The sequence below is a fragment of the Brienomyrus brachyistius genome, chromosome 1, assembly GCF_023856365.1.
Source record: "Brienomyrus brachyistius isolate T26 chromosome 1, BBRACH_0.4, whole genome shotgun sequence".
Lineage (NCBI taxonomy): Eukaryota > Metazoa > Chordata > Actinopteri > Osteoglossiformes > Mormyridae > Brienomyrus > Brienomyrus brachyistius.
In genome coordinates, this window is record NC_064533.1 from 36,404,741 (window position 1) to 36,424,215 (window position 19,475).

The following is a 19,475-nucleotide window of genomic DNA, read 5'->3' on the forward strand; positions in this document are numbered from 1 at the left end:
AAAGTTTCAGTTCTAAAGAGCGTTGCGATGAACGTCCAGGTTTAACGGTAAGTCTTACAGAAGTGTCTGAAGTGCGTAGGACAATCTCCCCATATTTCTCTAACACCATTGGATTGGGGTGTTAAAGCGCCGTATAATCTGCACATATCATTATTTAATATATGTCTTTAATACACGGATGATTCATTTGTAATATAATTAGTGTTTGACAGTTTTGCGTTTCTTTGGTTTTGTACTGGGTTCATTAAAATAAAAACACGGATTTCGGCACGTCTGGATTTGGCAGATGCCAGGAGAAGGTTACCTGCCTGATTTCATTGTGCCAACTGTAAATTTTGGGAAGGGATAATAATATAGGGTCGTGTTTCAGAGCTTGGGCCCCTTAGTTTTTAGTGAAGGGAGCTCATTCCAAGACATTTTGCACAATTCTGTTGTGACTCCCAGTTGACCCAGGCTCTGGAATGGCAGACAAGAAGCAAGGCAGCATTGTTCCAAAATGTAGGGCTCTGTATTACCACCCCATTCAAAAGAGGAAGAAGAGACACAACAGCATCTCGCCATATACCCATACCACAAAACTCTATACCGCAGGGAAACATGGGGAGGTCCTGTTACAAATGGCAGGTTGCACATACAGTGAGAAGTTCCATCCATTTTCCAAACTGCTTATCCTTCTGAGTCACGGGGGGTCTCCGGAGCCTATCCCGGAAGTTATGGGCACAAGGCAGAGAACAACCCAGGATGGGGGGCCAGCCCATTACAGAGCACACACACACACAGGCAATTTAGTAACTCCAATTAGCCTCAGCATGTTTTTTGGATTGTGGGGGGTACCTGGAGGAAACCCCACAACGACATGGGGAGAACATGCAAACTCCTCACACATGTAACCCAGGCAGAGACTCGAAACCGGTCCCCAGAGGTGTGAGGCAACTGTACTAACCACTGCACCACCATGCCACCCTCCAGTGAGAAGTTAAATATTGTAAAGAGACACATGAGAATAAGGCAAGGATCATACACAAACATGGGACATGTGACAATCAGGTACACAACACAGCTGTTTACAATAACAGCAGACAAGGGTTATATATAACTGATGCGGAGCATGCCAGAAGATGTTAATGACCTCTGCTAGTGGAAGACAGCTCACGGACACCCAAAGAAGTTGACAACCCTGCATCGGGATGGTCTCTCCTGTGATGGACCGTGGGCAGGTGGTGGCGGTCTTCTCTCTGCCCAGCAAAAACCCTGCCCTGATGATAGAAACAGCGATGCCGCTATTGACTGCAGCAAGGGTACAGGGCAAGAAGGGACCTTGCAGATTGCCAACTCGCCTGATGGGGTAGGTGGTCTTGGTGCGGTTGCAGTTCTGAGAGGAATCACTGCAACGGGTGGTGTCTCCCTCACTGCCCCCCCACTCGCATCCCGACATCTTCGGGGATGGCTCTGAGCAGAAGCATCCCCGGTGGCCCTTTTCCCGTAGCACCAATGCATGAGCTTCCATTCACGTCACCAGAGGATGTTGCCGGTGATATCCTGGCAAGGCCAGACCGGGACCAGATAAATACGTATTATATGCAATAAAAGTAATAAAGAGAAACAATGCATTCATTAGTAAGGCCCTGTCACACCGGGCTTGATGGGGTCTAATGTGTCCGGGTCTGACAATCAGACATTGCAGCCACCATTGCTCAGCTTGTTGGCATGCAAGCAAGGAATTTCAGTAACCATTTTAGGCATGTTTTGCATTTACAACTATTTCATTCTTTTCTGGGGCATTTTAGTGTGACAGCCTGACGATTTAGCTTGACCTTTTCAATAAAACAAAAAGAAGCTTAAAATCATACCGCTTGATGCCAGAACTCACTGTTGATCAGTATCAGCATTACCTAAGTCAAATGATGTCACTTCCTTTGAGTCATAACCTTAAATGCGACCTGCGCACTTTCTATGTGTCGTTTCATGTACATGTGATGGGACTGACCTCTGCAGCCTCGAGGGCCACATGGAATGCTTCAGGAGAGGTTTTTATCCAAAAGCAATAAGACTTCTTAACAACAGCACATAAATTGGACAACCAGAAACTGCACACACACATACACACTCACTCTCTCTCCTCTAATCTATCTCATTCCTTTTTCACCTAATGCATATTTGCACCGACTGTCACAGAAAGTCGTGTTGCGATGTTTGTACTTTTGTCTTATTGTTTTTGATACTTCTCTAGTTGTACTTTTAGTGTATTTTATCATATTCTGGAACCTGGCAGAATACGCATTTCACTATATGTTGTACAAGGACGACTGCATGTGACAAAGAAAAATTGAAATTAATTTTCATGTTATTAATCAATTGATAAATAAAGAACACACATCTAAGAACCTAATGAATGAGATACTTATTTACAGAAACACTCACTGAAATGAAACATCTAGTAAGTTTTAGACATTTTTGGGTTATGCAAGTTTTATTCACTATAACAATCCATGACAGATATGCACGTTTCTGGTAGAATGTCCCAAACTTTCATCCTCTAATAAAAAAGTGTTCATTTATATTGCTAGAGATAGTCAGAGATGCTTTGTACATTATGATATCGCCTAAATTAAAATTTGAAATCAAATAACTATTTTAAAATACACCTAGGCTGCAGCATTTTCTTTTGGTTTATTTTTTGTACCACTGGACAGTAACGTATTCCTCCCACAACCACGTTTTCGCTCCCCCCACTGCTTGGCCTGTTGACTAACCAAGGAGGCTTCCTTCTACAGCCTGATCATTTCCTTGACTGCTGGTGTCCACAACCGGGTCCAGGAGTTGCTGTCACAACAGGCACCAGCAACCTTATGGTCACAACTCTGCATAGCCTTAACAATGGAGGAACATTTTCCCAGATTGGGACATTATTAGTTGACAGCTGTTCATAGACGCAGCCATGTTTGTTCCAAGATGTGCAGCTCAAATGTGAGATTGGTTGCATGTGATGTCACAAACTTTGGAACTTACGACTTTGCCGAGATAATCGAATGCGCCGTAACGCTCAAGAGGGGAATTACAGTGAAAGCTAGAAGGTTGTGATTGGGATGAATGGCCTACCAGGTCTGAAAAAAGTGGTGCTATGTTATTGGACTAATGATCTAACCACAGTCTGTACATTAGTACACCTGGCACCAGAAAACCTTAGGCCACAGCTCAATCATCAATTTTGTAATCATGTCATCAAATATGTGACAGTGTGTCTTGGACACTTGTGTGAAGAGAGGAACTGAGCTGTCAACTAATAATGGGGGTTAAAGTGCCTGCTCAAGGGCCCACGGACAAGGCCAGGGCTTGAATAGCAGATAAGAACAGACGCTACACTTGATCTTAGCCAAAAGGCTAAGAAGTGAGAAGCCAGGTTTGGCCTCTGCCTTTGACTGCTGCCTGATCCACAAGGTACTGGACTATAATCAACAGCAATAAGATTCAAGAATTTTATCTGTCACATGCACAATTGCACCAGTACACCAGTGAAATAAAATCGCTGCTCCAAAAAGGGAGAAGGATAATAAAATAAAGGAAAACAAAATAAAAATAAGTTAACAAATACTAAAAACATATAAATATATAAAGTACAAAAAAGGCTTTAAAAATAAAATTGCTATAAAATATTTAACAAAAGTAAATATACTGTACTTGGTGTTGTTTGGTTTCAACATTGATAGGAACCAGGGCTGTGCAGAGACTTATGGGTGCACGACTGAGGGTGGGGGGTCCCCCTTGGCAAACTGAGTACAGAACTCAGTGACAGAACCCAGTGACAGAGGCAAGAGCTCAGTCCCAGGTCTTTAAGCTTAATTATCCACACCTTAATAATTAATAACAAGAAATAATTATATGACTGTTAGAGTACATATTCTCAACTCAGTTATTAACTGATATTAAGTGGTTTGTTTTGTTTCTAAATTAAAATGTCAGTGGATTGATGAATGGATTCCACTCACAAACCAAGTGAGTCATATCAGTACAATAACGCTAAGTTGATTCTTAGGATTACGTTTCGTGACACTGGACCTCACAAAGATGGTGGATCCCTCGCGTCTTTCGGCGCGCACGCACGCATGACGTAAACACGCACCGACTTAGCGGCCTCGTGGAAGTTTGCAGGCATTTTTCTTCTCCGGTTAGGGCTCGGAGTAGCGTTGGAGTCCGGGGAAGGAAAAAAAATATATATAATTGAAGATGTTGGTGCTCTTTGAGACTGCTGCGGGCTATGCTATTTTTAAAGTAAGTTATTTATTTTATTTGTAAAGAAAGTTATGTACTTGAAATAAAAAGAAATGTACTGATTAGCGGTTGTCGCTAACACATGTGGCCCACGTATTTGAACACGTGAGTTCATCCTTGACTACTTTCGCATATACTTAGTAATGCAATAGAAATGTTATCGTTGTGTAAATTTTAATCAGGTATTATATGCTTTAATAGCACAATAAAAGGTCTATAACAAAACTTCATCAAAATGCGGAATGAATGTTCGAAAATGTAGGCCATGTGGTTAGGGTTAACTAATTCTGATTCAGATTTTGTTATTCTAGTTTCTCGCAATAGATCGAAACTTCAGAGAGTTACAGGTTTGATTTAGGGTGCTGTAGGCTTTACAGTGATTGTGATCGTTTACTTTTTATAATTCATTGTCATTTATGCGTCCTGGGTAGGTAACATCCAAGCTGCATGTCTCGGTACAATCACATGGCGCGAAGGAACGAGTTAACTGAAGTATTTTCTTTTCTAGGTCTTAAATGAGCAGAAGCTGCAAGAGGTCGACAACCTTTGGAAAGAGTTCGAAACGCCAGAGAAAGCGAATAAAATGTAATTCACCAGCTCTGTTATCTTCTTAAGCAAGCCTGTGATTTTGAAGAGTGGAAATTGCATTCAATGACTTGCCCTGTGATAATGATAATTTCGCTATAGATCATTATTAATATTTGGGGAAAATATTTTGAAAGCGTATTTTAAAAATTTCAATAATGGAATCTACATGTACTACAGAATGTATATTCACATTCAAATGCTTCCTCTAATTTCCGTTCCTTGGTTAACTGCTAACCAGTTTTGTTTTTTTCTCTGCAGAGTTAAACTAAAACATTTCGAGAAGTTCCAGGACACAACAGAAGCATTAGCAGGTATCAGTCATTTTACTGTCTGTCCGTATTTCTTTGCACTCTCACCACTGAGAGGCAGGTTATCATCACTTTCATCACGAAGTGTAACTGTTTCTTCATGCTGTTCCAGATGTGAAACTTTAAATCATCATTTTTAGGTTTAAAAGCCTGATCATTTGGAGTTACCTAAACGTGAAAATTACTGAAGCAGACATCCTCCCTTATAGCTGTTCTCACTTCTGTGTGTCACATTGTATTTTTACTTTCTCTGCGCTTCTGTGCTGTCATTTTAAAAGCAGCTCTGGTAAACTGGCCTTATGTATAACGTGTTCACACCTGCCAGTGGGAAACTTGAAGATGACCGTGGGCACATTTAGTCCCGAGTGCCTGTCTGTACACTGTTAATCTGGATGGACCTTAGTACCCCTGCCATTCCACTGGGGCTGTCATCAGTGATGTATCTCTCTGTCTGAATCAGCCATGATGTAATACAGCAGTATTCGTCACTACCACTGAGATGACAGCCGGCCATATGTGGAACTGCTGTGTAATGTATGCAGTGGGGCTTTCAATAATATTATTGATTTATTTTTTGTATCTAGCACACTTCATACATGAAATATAGCTCAAAGTGCTTCACATATGGGATTAAAATGAGCCAAAGATTGGCGATGTGCCGTTTTTCCCGTAGCCTGAAAGCCCCCTTTGCACATTTTCCCTGCAGCTGCCACAGCACTGGTGGAGGGGAAGCTTGGGAAGAGCCTGAAGAAAGTCCTCAAGAAGGTTGTGGCCAAAGAGGCCCATGAGCAGTTGGCCATCTATGATGCCAAACTGGGTGGAGTCATCAAGGTTGGTGGATTTTCTGTTGTGAATGATTTCCGTCATGCATCTTTGCATGTTGGTAATTGCCCTGATACCAGGGGTCCCCAAACCTGGTCCTGAAGAGCTGCTCTCCAGAGGTTTTATGTCCTACCAGGCTTCTGATGAGCGACACCTATTCCTAGTATTTACCCATGAAGGTGTGGCTCATCAGAAGCCAGGTAGGATAGAAAACCTACTGGATAGTAACTCGGAGTTGGAGACCCCTGCCTTTTACTAACCAACTTAACTGGTTCCAAGAGGTAAACACCATATTTGTCAGGATTTAAGGCACTGCAATAACTTTTAAGGCTGGGGGTCCAACCCTGCAGAGGTACAGCCCAAACTGAACACACCTGATACAAATAATCAGGCCCTTCAGTAGCCTCTCGGAGCCAGCTATGTTGAAGCTAAGCTGGCTCCAATACTGTATTGTCAATTAGGGCTGCAACTAAAGTCTGCAGGTTGCTTGATCTCCAGGAGTAGGGCGCTACTATTTATGCCTGAACCATTGAGTTTTGACTGTATGTACTCTTAGTATTGGCTGTCTGTTGTGATTTTTGTGTTGAAGCTGTTCTTCTCTGACAGGAAAAGCTGAACCTGAGCTGTGTGCACAGCCCCGCTGTGGCCGAGCTCATGAGGGGCATCCGGAATCAGATGGAGGGGCTGATCACGGGGCTGCCCCCGCGCGACTTCAGCGCCATGTCCCTGGGCCTGGCGCACAGGTGGGACGCTCTCCTCTGCCGTAGCCCGAGCTGCTCTCTGTGATTAACTCTGCTGGCTGACGACTCATTGAAGATTCCCTTCAGCATTCGTCACTACCACTGAGACGGCAGCTCTCATTACTGGCATAACCTGCTAATCACTCACTGGGATTTGATTCTTCATTATCCCCCTTTTCACTCGAACCCTGTTTCCTTCGCAGCCTCTCTCGATACAAGCTCAAGTTCAGCCCTGACAAAGTGGACACCATGATTGTGCAAGCCATCTGTAAGTACATTGCGCTAGACGGTGCTGTGCCCATAGTCAATATCAACAGTCTAAATGCTGAATATAGTCTTACTGCCCGCGAACACCTCGCTGTTCTAAAGCTGTATGCTGAGTGTAAGTAAGTGTTCTGCTTGCATCTCCTTGCCTGGAACCCCCCCCCCCCCCCAGCTCTTCTGGATGACCTGGACAAGGAGCTGAACAACTACATTATGCGCTGTAGGGAGTGGTATGGCTGGCATTTCCCTGAGCTGGGAAAGATCGTAACGGACAACTTGGCATACTGCAAGTCCATCCGTAAAATCGGTAAGATCCTCATGTTGGCCTCATCTCTTGAGCCCGTATGGCCTTCTGAATTATGCATTATTTGTCTCTTATCTCTGGTTTGGCTCTTTGTTTTTGCCACCTAGGTGACCGCACCAATGTGGCGAGTACCGACCTCTCAGACATCCTTCCTGAGGAGGTGGAGGCGGAGGTCAAGCTGGCAGCAGAGATCTCCATGGGGACAGAGGTGTCGGAGCAGGACATCTGCAACATCGTGCACCTCTGTGACCAGGTGTGTGGTTTCAGGAGCGGAATATCCGTTTTTGTCGTGATCCCCTGGTCGCGTGTGGCAGTGGTGATGATGACGACTTAAGTCTCTACCCCGAAAAAGTCATGTGGGCCTTTTGTCACTACCTCATCTGAACTTCCGCTCGTCAGACCTGAGAAGTCTTCTCCGCCAGTTTAGTTGGTGTTTTCTCTTTGGGGCAAAGTTAATGGTCAACGTCTGTGCAGGTGATCGAGATTTCGGAGTACCGCGCACAGTTGTACGACTACCTGAAGAACCGCATGATGGCCATCGCCCCCAATCTGACGGTGATGGTGGGGGAGCTGGTGGGGGCTCGGCTAATCGCGCATGCAGGTGGGTCCCCAGTAGGCAGTCGGAACATTATAGATGTGGGACAAGCAGTGATGATAAGGACATACTGTCACAACCCTGAAACAACGTGTGGGTTTTCTGTCACTACCTCATCTGAGCTTTAAACTGCTTATCTCTCATAGGCACGTCCCGTTTCGTTTTCTGGTTCTGCTTTGGATGGGTGCTGCTGATTCTAAAGCCCCCCTCTGTTGTTTGCAGGATCTCTGTTGAACTTGGCCAAGCACCCGGCCTCCACGGTTCAGATCCTGGGGGCTGAAAAGGCCCTCTTCAGGGCACTGAAAACCAGGCGAGACACCCCGAAATATGGGCTCATTTACCACGCCTCTCTCGTGGGTCAGACCACAGCTAAGAATAAGGGCAAGGTGAGGTCCTGCTCTGCCAGGGGTTAAGGTTGCTGATGTGATTACCGGGACTAATACTCGGGAAGCCCGGAGACTGGATTTAGCCTCGGGTGTCATCCTTCTGCAGATCTCCAGAATGCTCGCTGCCAAGACGGCACTGGCCATTCGCTACGATGCTCTTGGAGAGGATACCAACGCAGAGATGGGCGCCGAGAACCGCGCCAAGCTGGAGGCCAGGCTGCGGCAGCTTGAGGAGAAGGGGGTACGCCTCGGCCCTCTATCACACTTGCCAATCTGCAGTGTTGTATTGCATGCAGAAGTAAATTGTAGTCTTATCCAGAATTATGGGATTAACCTCGAGTGGGGGGTTCCTGTGATTAATTGACCTCCTCCTTCAGATCAGACGTATCAGTGGAACAGGAAAAGCACTGGCCAGGGCTGACAAATACCAGCACAAGAGGTGAGTTTCCAGCACCGTCCTGTAACTGGCAGGTCGCTCTCGCTTTACCTCCCTGAGAATTGCAGAATCGTACAGTGAGTTGGATAGACTAGATGTGAGCTGGTAGTAGATGGCTATCATGTATTGATATATAGAATAATATTCTGCCTCGCAATCCTTAAAGGTTACTGCAGTTAATTACTGCAGTGTGCCGTATTGGCAGAACGATTTTGTCCTCTTCGTATCCCAGTGACAGTGTATTAAAGGCTGCCATTCTGCAGTGAGCCTGTGCATGAAAAGCGCAGCATGGTGGATTCTTCACGCTGTTTCCCCCTTCAGCGACGTCAAAGTGTACGATCCCTCTGCTGACTCCACGATCCCCACGGCTTCCAAAAAGAGGAAGTTTGAGGAAGTGGAGGAGAGTGAGGAGCAAGAGGAGCCGGTGGAAGTCAAACCCAAGAAGGTTAAAAAGGAATCTGTACCGCAAGGTCAGCTGCTCTCTCATTGGCTGTTTCTTTGGCATTAGAGTTACTTGAGTCTTATTGCAGAGTACATACAACACACGGCTGCTGACTGTCATATTAGGACTATAAAGGATCACTTTTGCAACACTTGTAAAATACCTGCCTGTACAAATGTCTGTAAATCATCAGTGATGCAGTATGACCGCTGTGACTTATGGTAACTATTTTTACTTTTTCTTCACTACTTCTGAAACTAAAAACCGTCTCAAAACGGTGCTTAGCCTTTGTTACTGAGATCACCTTCCTGTTACAGAAGCCGAGGCAGCAATGGAAACGGAAACTCCCAAGAAGAAGAAGAAGAAGAAGAAGGACAAGGCAGAAGTGGTGGAGGAGCCTGAGGAAGTGGCAGAGGAAGAGGTGGAGGTCATCCCGGGTGGTGAAGAGGTGAGTGCCCTGGTGGGCGTGCTCTGCCTGCGGGGGGCGTGCTCTGCCTACATTCCCTGCGCAGTCGGCATGTGGGCCACGCGCTCCTTGGTTAATTGTAAGAATGCTGCACTGCCATTTTAACTGGGTATCAAAATCAGCAATTGTGCCTTGTGCTAAAAGGTGCCTCCTGGTCTTTCAGACAACAGAAAAGAAGAAAAAGAAGAAGAAGAAGAAAATCAAGACGGAGGAAGAGGACTGAGCGAAAAGCGACTTTAGTTTTTGTTTGCTATTGCACATGCCCAGATAGTTGAGGTGAATTTCAAGACCTGAATACCTGGGTGCTAAATACAGGACGTTGGATCCTCACCTTCTAGACCAGATAATACATAATTAACAGTATGTGTTTTTTTTGTGTTCAGTGGACCGAAAAGCAGTGTGTGAATGACCTTTCTGCCATGTCTTAGTTCAGGAGAGTAGCTTGCAGTGGGGGGGCTCATGTCCTACTTTGGCTGCATGTTTAAATATATATTTTGAGAACTTTTTTTCCCTCCACAATGAGTCCTGACCTCTTGGAATTTTCTGGGGTGTTTGAGAGACTTTCATTCACAGTGAGTGTTTACAGTGTTCAGTAAATACGGAACCTCCGTTGTTCCAGTTTGAGACCTCCAGTCTCATCTCCTGGGAAGGTGGATCTCCTGAGACCTGGAGTGGTCATTCAGAATTTAGTAGTTGTAGTGTACAGGCTGTCCCCTAGTTAATGTCCAGCTTACAGAGAACTCATACATACGGATTGTCATGATGCCTAGATTATTAAAAATCTGAGTGAAGTACAATGGTTCGTGGGGATCGCACACACTTTGACAGTCATGAAAACATGCGACGGCTTCAGCAGCATATGTAGTCATTTTACTGTATTACGTACTGGTATTGTTCCAATTTAGCTATAAATCTGACAGCCTGACAGATCTTTTTTTTTATTATTTGTAGTAATAAACTGTCCCTAAGGCTATAAATGTAACGCTTTTTCAGTTGAGTTCGATCTGAACTGCTTCCAGGAGTATTTACATGGTTCCAGAATAACTCCTATTTGAATACTGTCGTGACGTTTAGTGATACACCAAATAACATTGACTTAAGACACCAGCTTTTTGCCACTTTAATATGAAAAAAGCTGCTGGGATACAGCAGTCCAAGCGAGGTGCCTGACTCCACACGGTTAACCTGTTACATCAGTGTTTCCCAGTCTGGTCCCGAGGGAGTCTAGGAGGGAGCAAAAATGTGGATCTTCGGCGGGTCCTCAAAGACCAGGTTGGGAAACACCGCTCTACACTATAAAGCCAGACAGGAGTTACTAGTTCACTCGCATTGTGCATCTTTGGCAGATAGGAGATGATGCTCCATCTCACTCATTGTAGAAATTCCACATCTGTACTTGCTTTATAGAAAAACTACATATCAGAAACACACTAGCCTTTAATGACCAAGATGGAAACACCCTATGGCCAAAAGCATTGGGATAACTGGCCTTTGCACCACTGTTTCTCACCCTGATCCTTGGCGAGCCCTAGGCAGTCGATGTTTTTGCTCCCTACCAGGCAGCCCACATTTTTGCTCCCTCTGCATTCCTGTAAAAACATGGATCGGCTGGTGATCTCCAAGGACCGAACTCGGGAACACTGCTTTAGAAGATTTGGCGTGGCCTACAAAGCATCCAGGACCATACCAGTGTACCACTCAGCATCACACAGCTTCATGTGCCATGACCTTTAAGCTCAAACTACAAATATCTCTTAAAAATCATGTTTGAACACATAGGGTATGGTAGGTGTCCTTTGCCAGATGTTAAGTTATAAGCTTGAGTTGTTTACGGTGGTGTAGATGCCAGTTAAGCAGCTAGAGGAATTTATAGTCTGTGATGGGCTGTGAAGCAACATCTTTACCAACAGACAGTGAGGAAGAAACAATGTATGACAAACGCCACTCCATCTCTGCGATAGCTGGAGCTGAATGCAGTTGCATAGTTCATTGGTTAATCCCTCCTCTTCGGCAAGGCTGCCCGCATCATCACTGCAGACCACTGGTAGCAGTGGCCCCCTAACATCCCGGACGTCTGGTCCTGAGAGAAGTCTGCGCCGTGTCGTCGGGGTGGAACAGTCTTCCACATGCTCACCCCGCCCCCCATTCGTGTCCGACGCCGAGCCTGCAGCTCAGCCACACCGCGGCTGCTTCTCAGTCCCCAGGAGAATGTGGCGGGTAGATCCCGCCGTCTTCTGTCTCCTCCTTCACCTGAGTGTGTACCAGCTCGTGCTCCCCTGCGTAGGCGCACGTGTGTCAGAATGACATTCATACCCCCAACACACAAAGTCAAAGCACTTATAAGCAGAAAAAGCATTTTTCCATTTTTCTCCGCCAGATCAGGGTTCCCAGCCCCTGGTCTGCAGACTGGCACCAGTCTGGTCCGTGGCCAGTATTACACCGGATCACTGGGGGTGTGGTTGCCACCTGTCCCGTGTACTTCGGGATCATCTTGTACTTGGAAGGAAAAAAGCTATAATCCACAAATTTTCATATGTATTTTGTACCCCCCTACGTCCCCTTTACTAGCCTGCGGACCTCAAAAAGCTGGGAAGCCCCGATCACTCAGTCATGTTCCTGGAGGCTGCTGCTTCCAGGCATGGCAATGGCGCCCCCTAGAGGGGCAGTCCTAACACACATCAGGACAGCATTTCGTCTTTAAAGCACCGGCTATATACATTTATTACCTGTGGAATATCGTCTTCATACTTTGTTTTTAGACCATGTTCATATCTGCGCACTTCATGTACCTCACGGCTGATCAATAAAGTATATCTTAGCTTCCTCTGCATCATTACGTCATAGTGGAATGCGCTCTGGCTCACCAACGATGACTGGCTCTACGATTTGTACTGGGATGGCCTGCGCGTCGCCCAGGAGGATCTGCTGCACTCCAGCGTCGGCACCCCCTTCCCCGAGGACAGACACACTCACTAGCGGGCCCATGCCCAGCAGTGTGGGGGTGTCTGTCAGGGAGACACCCTCAGTGAGGGAAGCGCTGGACTGCAGGAACTGGGTGGGGCTGGACGGGCCCAGAAGATCAGATCCAGAGCATGGTGGTGCTGAAGGTCCTTCACTTGGACATAAGACAGGCTGCAGCTGAATACCCTGTTAGAGCAGGAGCATCGCGGTTACTGACAAGCCGGAAAGCAGCTGTGATGCTGCATCTGACCATACCCACAGAATCACCAGCAGAATGGTAGTGAGAGACCTGGGATGGCGTTTTACTCACACGCAACTGAGCAAAGATCTTTGGCTGTAGGGAGGTGAGGGAGCTGAAGAGCTGGACGGCCTCCGGGGACAGGGTGTCACTCCCCTCCAGAACGGCAGCCTTCTGGCTCACTGACGCACACAGACACAGACAATGATTCCGAGCAGCGCTGCGGGTTTCTTTCACCGTTTGCCGTATTACACCGAGCGGGAGAAGCTGACCTTCCACGGGAGCCGAGGTCAGCGTCAAGGTCACAGTCTCGGCCAGAGGGTTTTCACTCTCTGCCGTCCACTAGAGGGCAGAGCAGCAGGACAGCTGGATCATTCAAGGTATCAACAGTCGGTAGAACTGTACTGTAAAATGTATCACTTTTTCTCTAGAGGTCAAAACCATGCAAAGGGTTAAGTGCTCTGACCTGAGTCTCTGCGAGGGCAGCACTGTAGTCAGCCCTGCTTGGCTGCAAAGCCTTCTGGGCCTCGTGTATGTGGTTCTTGATGTCATTGACCGTTGGAAAGTAGCAGAGGTTGTGCCTCTCGGGGACCTCGTCTGACTTGAACATCTCTCTCTCCACGAACTTCCTACAGCACAGCAAGTGAAGGGGTTGTACCAGCCAGAAAGTCTGGGTCTACAGAGCTTCAGCACTCCAGGTGGTGGTGAGGATGACAGATAACCGACCTGAGCTGCTTGCGGACCATGTAGACCTGGTGGTGACCCTGTGCCACCAGCTCGCAGATCTTCTCCGCGACGCGGGGGTGCAGCCGTGATGGCACCTCCCCCTGCTCGCCGTCACCCGTCTCCTGCTCCATCCTGCCATCTGGCTCCTTTTCTTCCTCCGCCAGCAGCTCCTCTTTGTGAGGCAGGGGGAGCTGCAAGGGAGGTGGGGGCAGGGCCGGTGCGTCCACGTCATGGTACAGATGGGCCTGCATGGTGGGCAGCTGAACGTAATACCTGTGGGCATCCAGCACACCTTCAGGGGTGACATCATGCGACACGTACGCCAAAGGTGACCGCCGACTCCAGAGACTCTTACGTCCTCTACCTCAGGACTCCGCCCGCTTCCCACAAGTTCTTCTTCAGGTTGAAAAAGGCTTTCTCTTGCTCTTGACGGACCACCTTCTTGTCTACCTTGGGGTCAGTGGACACTCTGTATTCCGGAAACTTCCGGACCTTTTTGATATAGATCCTACAAGAAAAAAAAAACAATATGAGAGAGATTTGAATTATTACTAGTCTGAAGGGACTACAAGCTTTTAGACGTTTTTAAATGAAAATTGCAGAATACTCCAAGTAATCATTGCGTAACCTGTTTATATTCATACTAATTATTTAGTACAGTGATTTTTTTTCCCCCTGTCATACAGAGATGTGTGTGAAATGTACCTGGCAGGACAGGTAGCCTTGTACTCATAATTCTGGCCATCCTCTGACTCAGCCACTTTCTTGGGCTGGCAGCCTTTCCTCCGAGGGCCAAACTGGCACTCCATGACGATAGCCCTGCTGCCTAGAAGGTCACACACATGGGACACAGGTAGACCCATCCTGACACCGCATGAAGCAGCCATACATCACTGAGCGGGACCCATGATCTGAGTCTCCAACCTTGACTGTCCTTCCGAGTACATGAACTGTTCACACATAACCTGCCATTGAGTCACAAAGGTGGCAGCAACCCAGTTACCGTGGACCCATGACTATGTCAATATGGCCCTAATGGCAGGCGATACCCGTCATGGCCGCCAGCGGCTCACCTGCGTTGACAAAGGGGATTCCGTCATAGGGCACGTACTGGGACTTCCACATAAGACGCGTGGCAGGTTTGGCAGGGGATGGGGACTGGCGGGTGCCAAACACACTGTGGGTCTGCTGTTTGTGCAGCATCAGCACGGCCTCCAGCTCTGCCTCGGTGGTGCAGAAACCACGGTAAGCCTCCCCGATCTTCTGCTCAAGGAAGCACCAACACAGAGGGGTGAGCACACATACCTCCCATTCATTACATGCGCTAGTGAGTACAGACATATAACACTGTGCACATCTAAAACACGTGTGCAATTCCCTGGCTGTGTCTGCGTGCTCGCATGTGCTGACCTCACAGCCGCACAGTCTATGAGCCCAGCTTGGGGCACTGGGAGGCAGGGGCCGTACTGGGGCCTGGAAGCAGTCAGGAGGGCTGGGCGAGACGGGAAAACAGAGGGCGTGAGACACCTGCCATGCCAGCCAGGCCATTCCCAGCACAATATACACCCAGTGGCCACATTATTAGGTATTTCTAGCTAATGACAGACAGCCTTCACAGCAGCGACTCTGCATGCCACTGGTGTAACTGAGCTGCAATCCTTCCTGTTAGCTGTAATGAATCTGCCCATACTCCTCTGACTCTTCTCATTACCAATGTGTTTTGCCCATGCAAATGACAGTCACACCATTCTCTGTACACTGTACCCTACAGAGATCCTGAATTGTACAACAGAATCCCATTTAGGGTGGCGGTTTCTGAGATGTGGGACCACCACACCTGGCACCAAGAATCAGATGATCAAAACTGGAACAGTAAGTGAACTTTGTGACCCTGTCTGCAGGCTGCATGTATTCAGTTGCAGCCACGTGATTTGCTATTTGCATTAGTGTACCTAATAAATGGGCCACTGATTGTACTTTAATTTGGTTAAAATTCATTCATGCATGTACTGCTTTGACTACCATCCCGGTACATGTACTGCTTTGAAGTTTGGCCAATTTTACTAGCATAAACACTGTATAATATGTTAGTGATTTTGGAAAACAAAATGAATTGTAGATGCACCTTGATTCAATCTTAGTGGGGGTGACGGGACACGTCGTCACGGTTACACCGCAGGCACCCTCGGTGATGGTCGTCACAGCAGCTGTCTGTATCTGTTCTTGAATCGACCTCTCAGTACAGGGCCCTGATATGTAACAAATGATAGGGAAACTCAGGATTTGGCCTGAATGTCTCCATCACATAAGCAAAAAGGGCACGAAAAACAAGATGAAGAGGGTGGTACCCGTCGCCTCGGCAACATCCATGGGCAGTCCTTGGGGAAGCAGCACCGGTGCCTGCTCCAGCTGGCTGGAGGGTATGACATACAACCCACTCTCTGGTTGCCCTGTTAAAATCACCTGCATCAATGGAGACTTGGGTAAGCAAAGGCATCAGCAGTCATAGAAGGCTATGACTAGAAGGTCATAGAAGTCTAATATTTATTAACACCACCACAAGTGTCTCTCTATACCATCATACCACTATATATCAGAAATCCACTAGTCTTTAATGACCAAGATGGAAACTTTATGGACAAAAGTATTGGGACACCTGGCCTTACACCTACAGGAACTTTTATGACATCCATCAAATTCTAAAGCCATAGGCATCAATAAAGAGCTGGTCCCCCCTTTGCAGCTATAACAGCTGCCACTCTTCTGGGAAGGCTTTCCACAAAATTGGTGTGTCTCTGGGAATTTTTATTCATTCATCCAGTAGAGTATTTGTGATGTCAGGCACTGATGTTAGATATGAAGGTCTGGCTCACAATCTCTGTTCTAATTCATCCAAAAGGTGTTCAGTGGGCTTGAGGTCAGGGCTATATGTGGGCCAGTCAAGTTCTTCCACAGCAAACGCACCCAACCATGTCTTTGTGGACCTTGCTTTGTGCACTGGGGCACAGTCATGCTGGAACAGAGAAGGGCCTTCCCCAAACTGTTCCCACAAAGCTGGAAGCACAGAATTATCCAAAACGTCTTGATATGTTGAAGCATTAAAAGTTGCCTTTACAATTGGCATAAAACAGTAAGACAGGTAATGCTCTCCTGGCATCTGCCAAACACAGACTCGTCCATCAGACGAGAAGCAATTCGTCACTCCAAAGAACATGTTTCTATTGCTCCAGAGTTCAGTGGTGGCGTACTTCACCCGACTCCATCCGCTTCGCATTAGGCTTGGTAATGTGTGGCTTGCATTCAGCTGCTCAGCCATGGAAACCCATTCCATGAAGCTCTCAGCGTAGGTTTTGTTCTGGGGTTAATGCCAGAGGAAGTTTGTAAGTCTACAGTTATTGAGTCAGCAGAGTGTTGGCGACTTTTAGGCACTATGTGCTCAGCGCTCGGAGACTTCGCTCTGTTACTTTACGTGATCTGTCTCTTCATGGCTGAGTTTCTGTTGTTCCTAATCACTTCCACTTTGCTAATAATACCACTTACAGTTGACCATAGAGTTCATATTTGTGTGTTTCCCAAGGGAACACTAAAAAAAGTTTTATATAATGTCTATTCCAATTTTATCTTTAACTGTTTATTGTAATATGATAATACAAGGCTACCCTTGGAATGAAGAATATCATAATTGTAGTCATGATGGTGATTTGTTTTTCTTCATTGTTGTTGGGTATCTGGAGAACCAGGACAGTCTCATTATGGGTCTGCTGTTGCTCGCTCCAAATATTAAGGTTCACAGAGAGATGCATTGTTTTAATTCCACTTACAGTTCTTTGATTTTATACACCTGTGGCAATGGATCTGAATGAGACACCAGAATTCAGTGATTCAGACATGTGTCCCAATATATTTGTCCATGCAGTGCATCTTCATAATAATCCTCAATCAATAAAAATTAAAATACATTTAGTCTTTTTTCAGTCTTCATAGTCGTGAGCATAGTGCAACTATTTTTTCATATTGAATTTCAATGTTCTGCTTCTGAAATCTCACCATGTGTTCGTACTGCAGAGGCTGCCCATTCTGATCAAAGACGATAAACTGCTCCGACTGGCTTCTCTGATCTCCACGTTTGATAAGTTTCTCTTCAGATGGGAGACTCTCGGAAACCAGCAAGGTGACAGGGAGCTTTTCGGAGTCAAGACTGGTCTGAGCGGAAATCTCACCAGCCACCTACCGTGCAACATAAAGTCAGCGCCTTAAGGATAATTTACACGTCTGCGTAGAATTTATGTCGATACGGGGCAGCCGCATACCCGGCGGCACAGCCTGACACACGCCCCAGAAATGTCACTACATAGGGTACGAAGCTACTCGGCTACCGATGGCATACTTTCTACGCGGAAGTATACTTCAGCCTTGAATATCACATAATTAAGTATTCTGAATTTTACGATTAACCATCTCTCACTGTGTTTTATATTATTATGAATGATATTTATGAATTCACTTTAATATTTAGATTACAGTGGTTTACAGCTGCGCCTCACAGGCTACATAGTTCACTGATAAAAGCATAACTGAACGTGTGGCCGGTGCAGTACCTGTGCAGTGTTCTGCGGCCCGGCCGTCGCTCTGCCGGTCTCAGTGGCTGTCTCCGCTCCGGTCTCAGTGCCTGGGTGTTCCTGGGCTCCCATCAAGCGCTCCCCATCCATGTCCTGCACCTGACCAACAGCCTCGATGCAGCCAGTCCACACAAGCAGCGGCCACTACGCAGAAGCATTAATGAATCTAGATGCAAAAGGGAAGGAAACTTAAGGATTCCACATCACGACGGTGCTCACTGCTATATTAACAAGCAGAATATTTATTAACACCACCAATACTTTTTTTTCCATGGAAAGCAAAATTCACAAAAGTATAAACTTATTCTCCTTGACTTGTACTGGTCACTCGATTCGTTGTCTTTCAGAAATTATTTTTAAATTAGATAAAGTGGTGTTCTTAATATCCCACTTAATTCTTATGCTACGGTCAATTACCATAGAGTACATTAAAACCGACATGATCGAAATCACAGATCAATTCGCGTTTAATTCAGTATGCGAATATAGGTAATCAAAGACACGGACGATAATATAAATATTGTATTTTAGCCAGATATACGGGCTTTAAAATATTAATGTGAATATCTGTAACGCATATAAAAGGGCGAGTTACAATTAAAAGGGAGGAAATTGGGGTGCATTTCTCGTCCTTCACCTAATGACGATGTAAGCAAGCTAGCGTTCATGAGCTAATTTGTTTTATATTATTAAATCAAGACACAGGAAAAACCTCTTTAGACAACAAAACACACATTCGTAAGAACGCCATGTTGGATTTTACTATAACTTAAGGGCAATGCTGAATGACAAAGAATAAAGACCGAGATAGAAAATAAATGCTTTCAGCAAATTTGCCTTTCTGACCCTGTCTCTTTAAACTGCTCCCTGTGTGTAGTGCGGGAGTGGAAATAAACAGAGGAAGGACTGAAAATTCAAAACGAGTCTACTCAACCTCGACTTCGCCCAGACTCCTCTCCCCGCTGCTCTTTCTCACCATAGTGAGCGCGAAGCCTAGCTCTGTCTGTTACCGGAGGCCACCGAAGTATTTTGATACTCCGAGGCCACCGTCGTTCCTCCTTAAAGGGACTTGGCTTTATGTGACGGCGACGCTTTGTCTGTAACAGCTGAATGAAAGCCTTAATTAGTTTCAGTACTTCTCAATGCACACTTGTACACAATGATACGACATTCTGCCATATGTTGCTATTTAGAAAATAAGTAAAAGTTTTGTTTAAATGGAAATTTAAATAGACCGTCATATTTTTTCCTTTTAACAGCTCTTGACGCACAAAGTTTAACTTGATTTAGTTGGAAAAAATGTTCTGACGC

The 19,475-nt window shown here is 46.0% G+C and overlaps 2 protein-coding genes and 3 non-coding genes across 7 annotated transcripts; 4 read left to right on the plus strand and 1 right to left on the minus strand.

The window, feature by feature from the left end:
- Window positions 1-4,113: 4,113 nt before the first annotated feature.
- Window positions 4,114-10,417, plus strand: nop58 (NOP58 ribonucleoprotein homolog (yeast)). Its single transcript, XM_049016954.1, has 15 exons — window positions 4,114-4,269; window positions 4,778-4,854; window positions 5,116-5,168; window positions 5,872-5,996; window positions 6,594-6,730; window positions 6,931-6,995; window positions 7,164-7,298; window positions 7,403-7,548; window positions 7,770-7,896; window positions 8,113-8,276; window positions 8,383-8,517; window positions 8,654-8,715; window positions 9,034-9,182; window positions 9,472-9,602; window positions 9,784-10,417. Exons 1-15 carry the CDS (start codon window positions 4,225-4,227, stop codon window positions 9,841-9,843), a joined length of 1,611 nt encoding a protein of 536 aa, XP_048872911.1. The 5' UTR covers window positions 4,114-4,224; the 3' UTR covers window positions 9,844-10,417.
- On the plus strand, window positions 5,587-5,675 carry LOC125706220 (small nucleolar RNA SNORD70). Its single transcript, XR_007381939.1, has one exon. It is a non-coding gene; the product is annotated as a small nucleolar RNA SNORD70 (small nucleolar RNA).
- LOC125706226 (small nucleolar RNA SNORD11B) lies at window positions 7,604-7,686 on the plus strand. The gene has a single exon (XR_007381942.1). It is a non-coding gene; the product is annotated as a small nucleolar RNA SNORD11B (small nucleolar RNA).
- Window positions 7,936-8,018, plus strand: LOC125706231 (small nucleolar RNA SNORD11B). Its single transcript, XR_007381943.1, has one exon. It is a non-coding gene; the product is annotated as a small nucleolar RNA SNORD11B (small nucleolar RNA).
- Window positions 10,418-10,724: 307 nt separating the features above from the next.
- carf (calcium responsive transcription factor) lies at window positions 10,725-19,226 on the minus strand. Of its 3 annotated transcripts, none has more exons than XM_049016923.1 (15): window positions 19,099-19,226; window positions 18,144-18,330; window positions 17,593-17,772; window positions 15,894-16,008; window positions 15,671-15,794; window positions 14,956-15,037; window positions 14,619-14,808; window positions 14,251-14,371; window positions 13,910-14,053; window positions 13,546-13,818; window positions 13,286-13,448; window positions 13,092-13,161; window positions 12,892-13,001; window positions 12,485-12,767; window positions 10,725-11,896 (listed from the first exon to the last, which is right to left on the minus strand). In XM_049016923.1, the coding sequence occupies exons 2-15, from the start codon at window positions 18,252-18,254 to the stop codon at window positions 11,814-11,816; spliced, it is 2,049 nt and encodes a 682-aa protein (XP_048872880.1). In that variant the 5' UTR covers window positions 18,255-18,330; window positions 19,099-19,226; the 3' UTR covers window positions 10,725-11,813. The 3 variants fall into 3 exon arrangements, with proteins under 3 accessions (XP_048872880.1, XP_048872888.1, XP_048872898.1); XM_049016931.1 differs by lacking the exon at window positions 19,099-19,226 and adding an exon at window positions 19,011-19,058; XM_049016941.1 differs by lacking the exon at window positions 19,099-19,226 and adding an exon at window positions 18,802-18,997.
- Window positions 19,227-19,475: the final 249 nt, after the last annotated feature.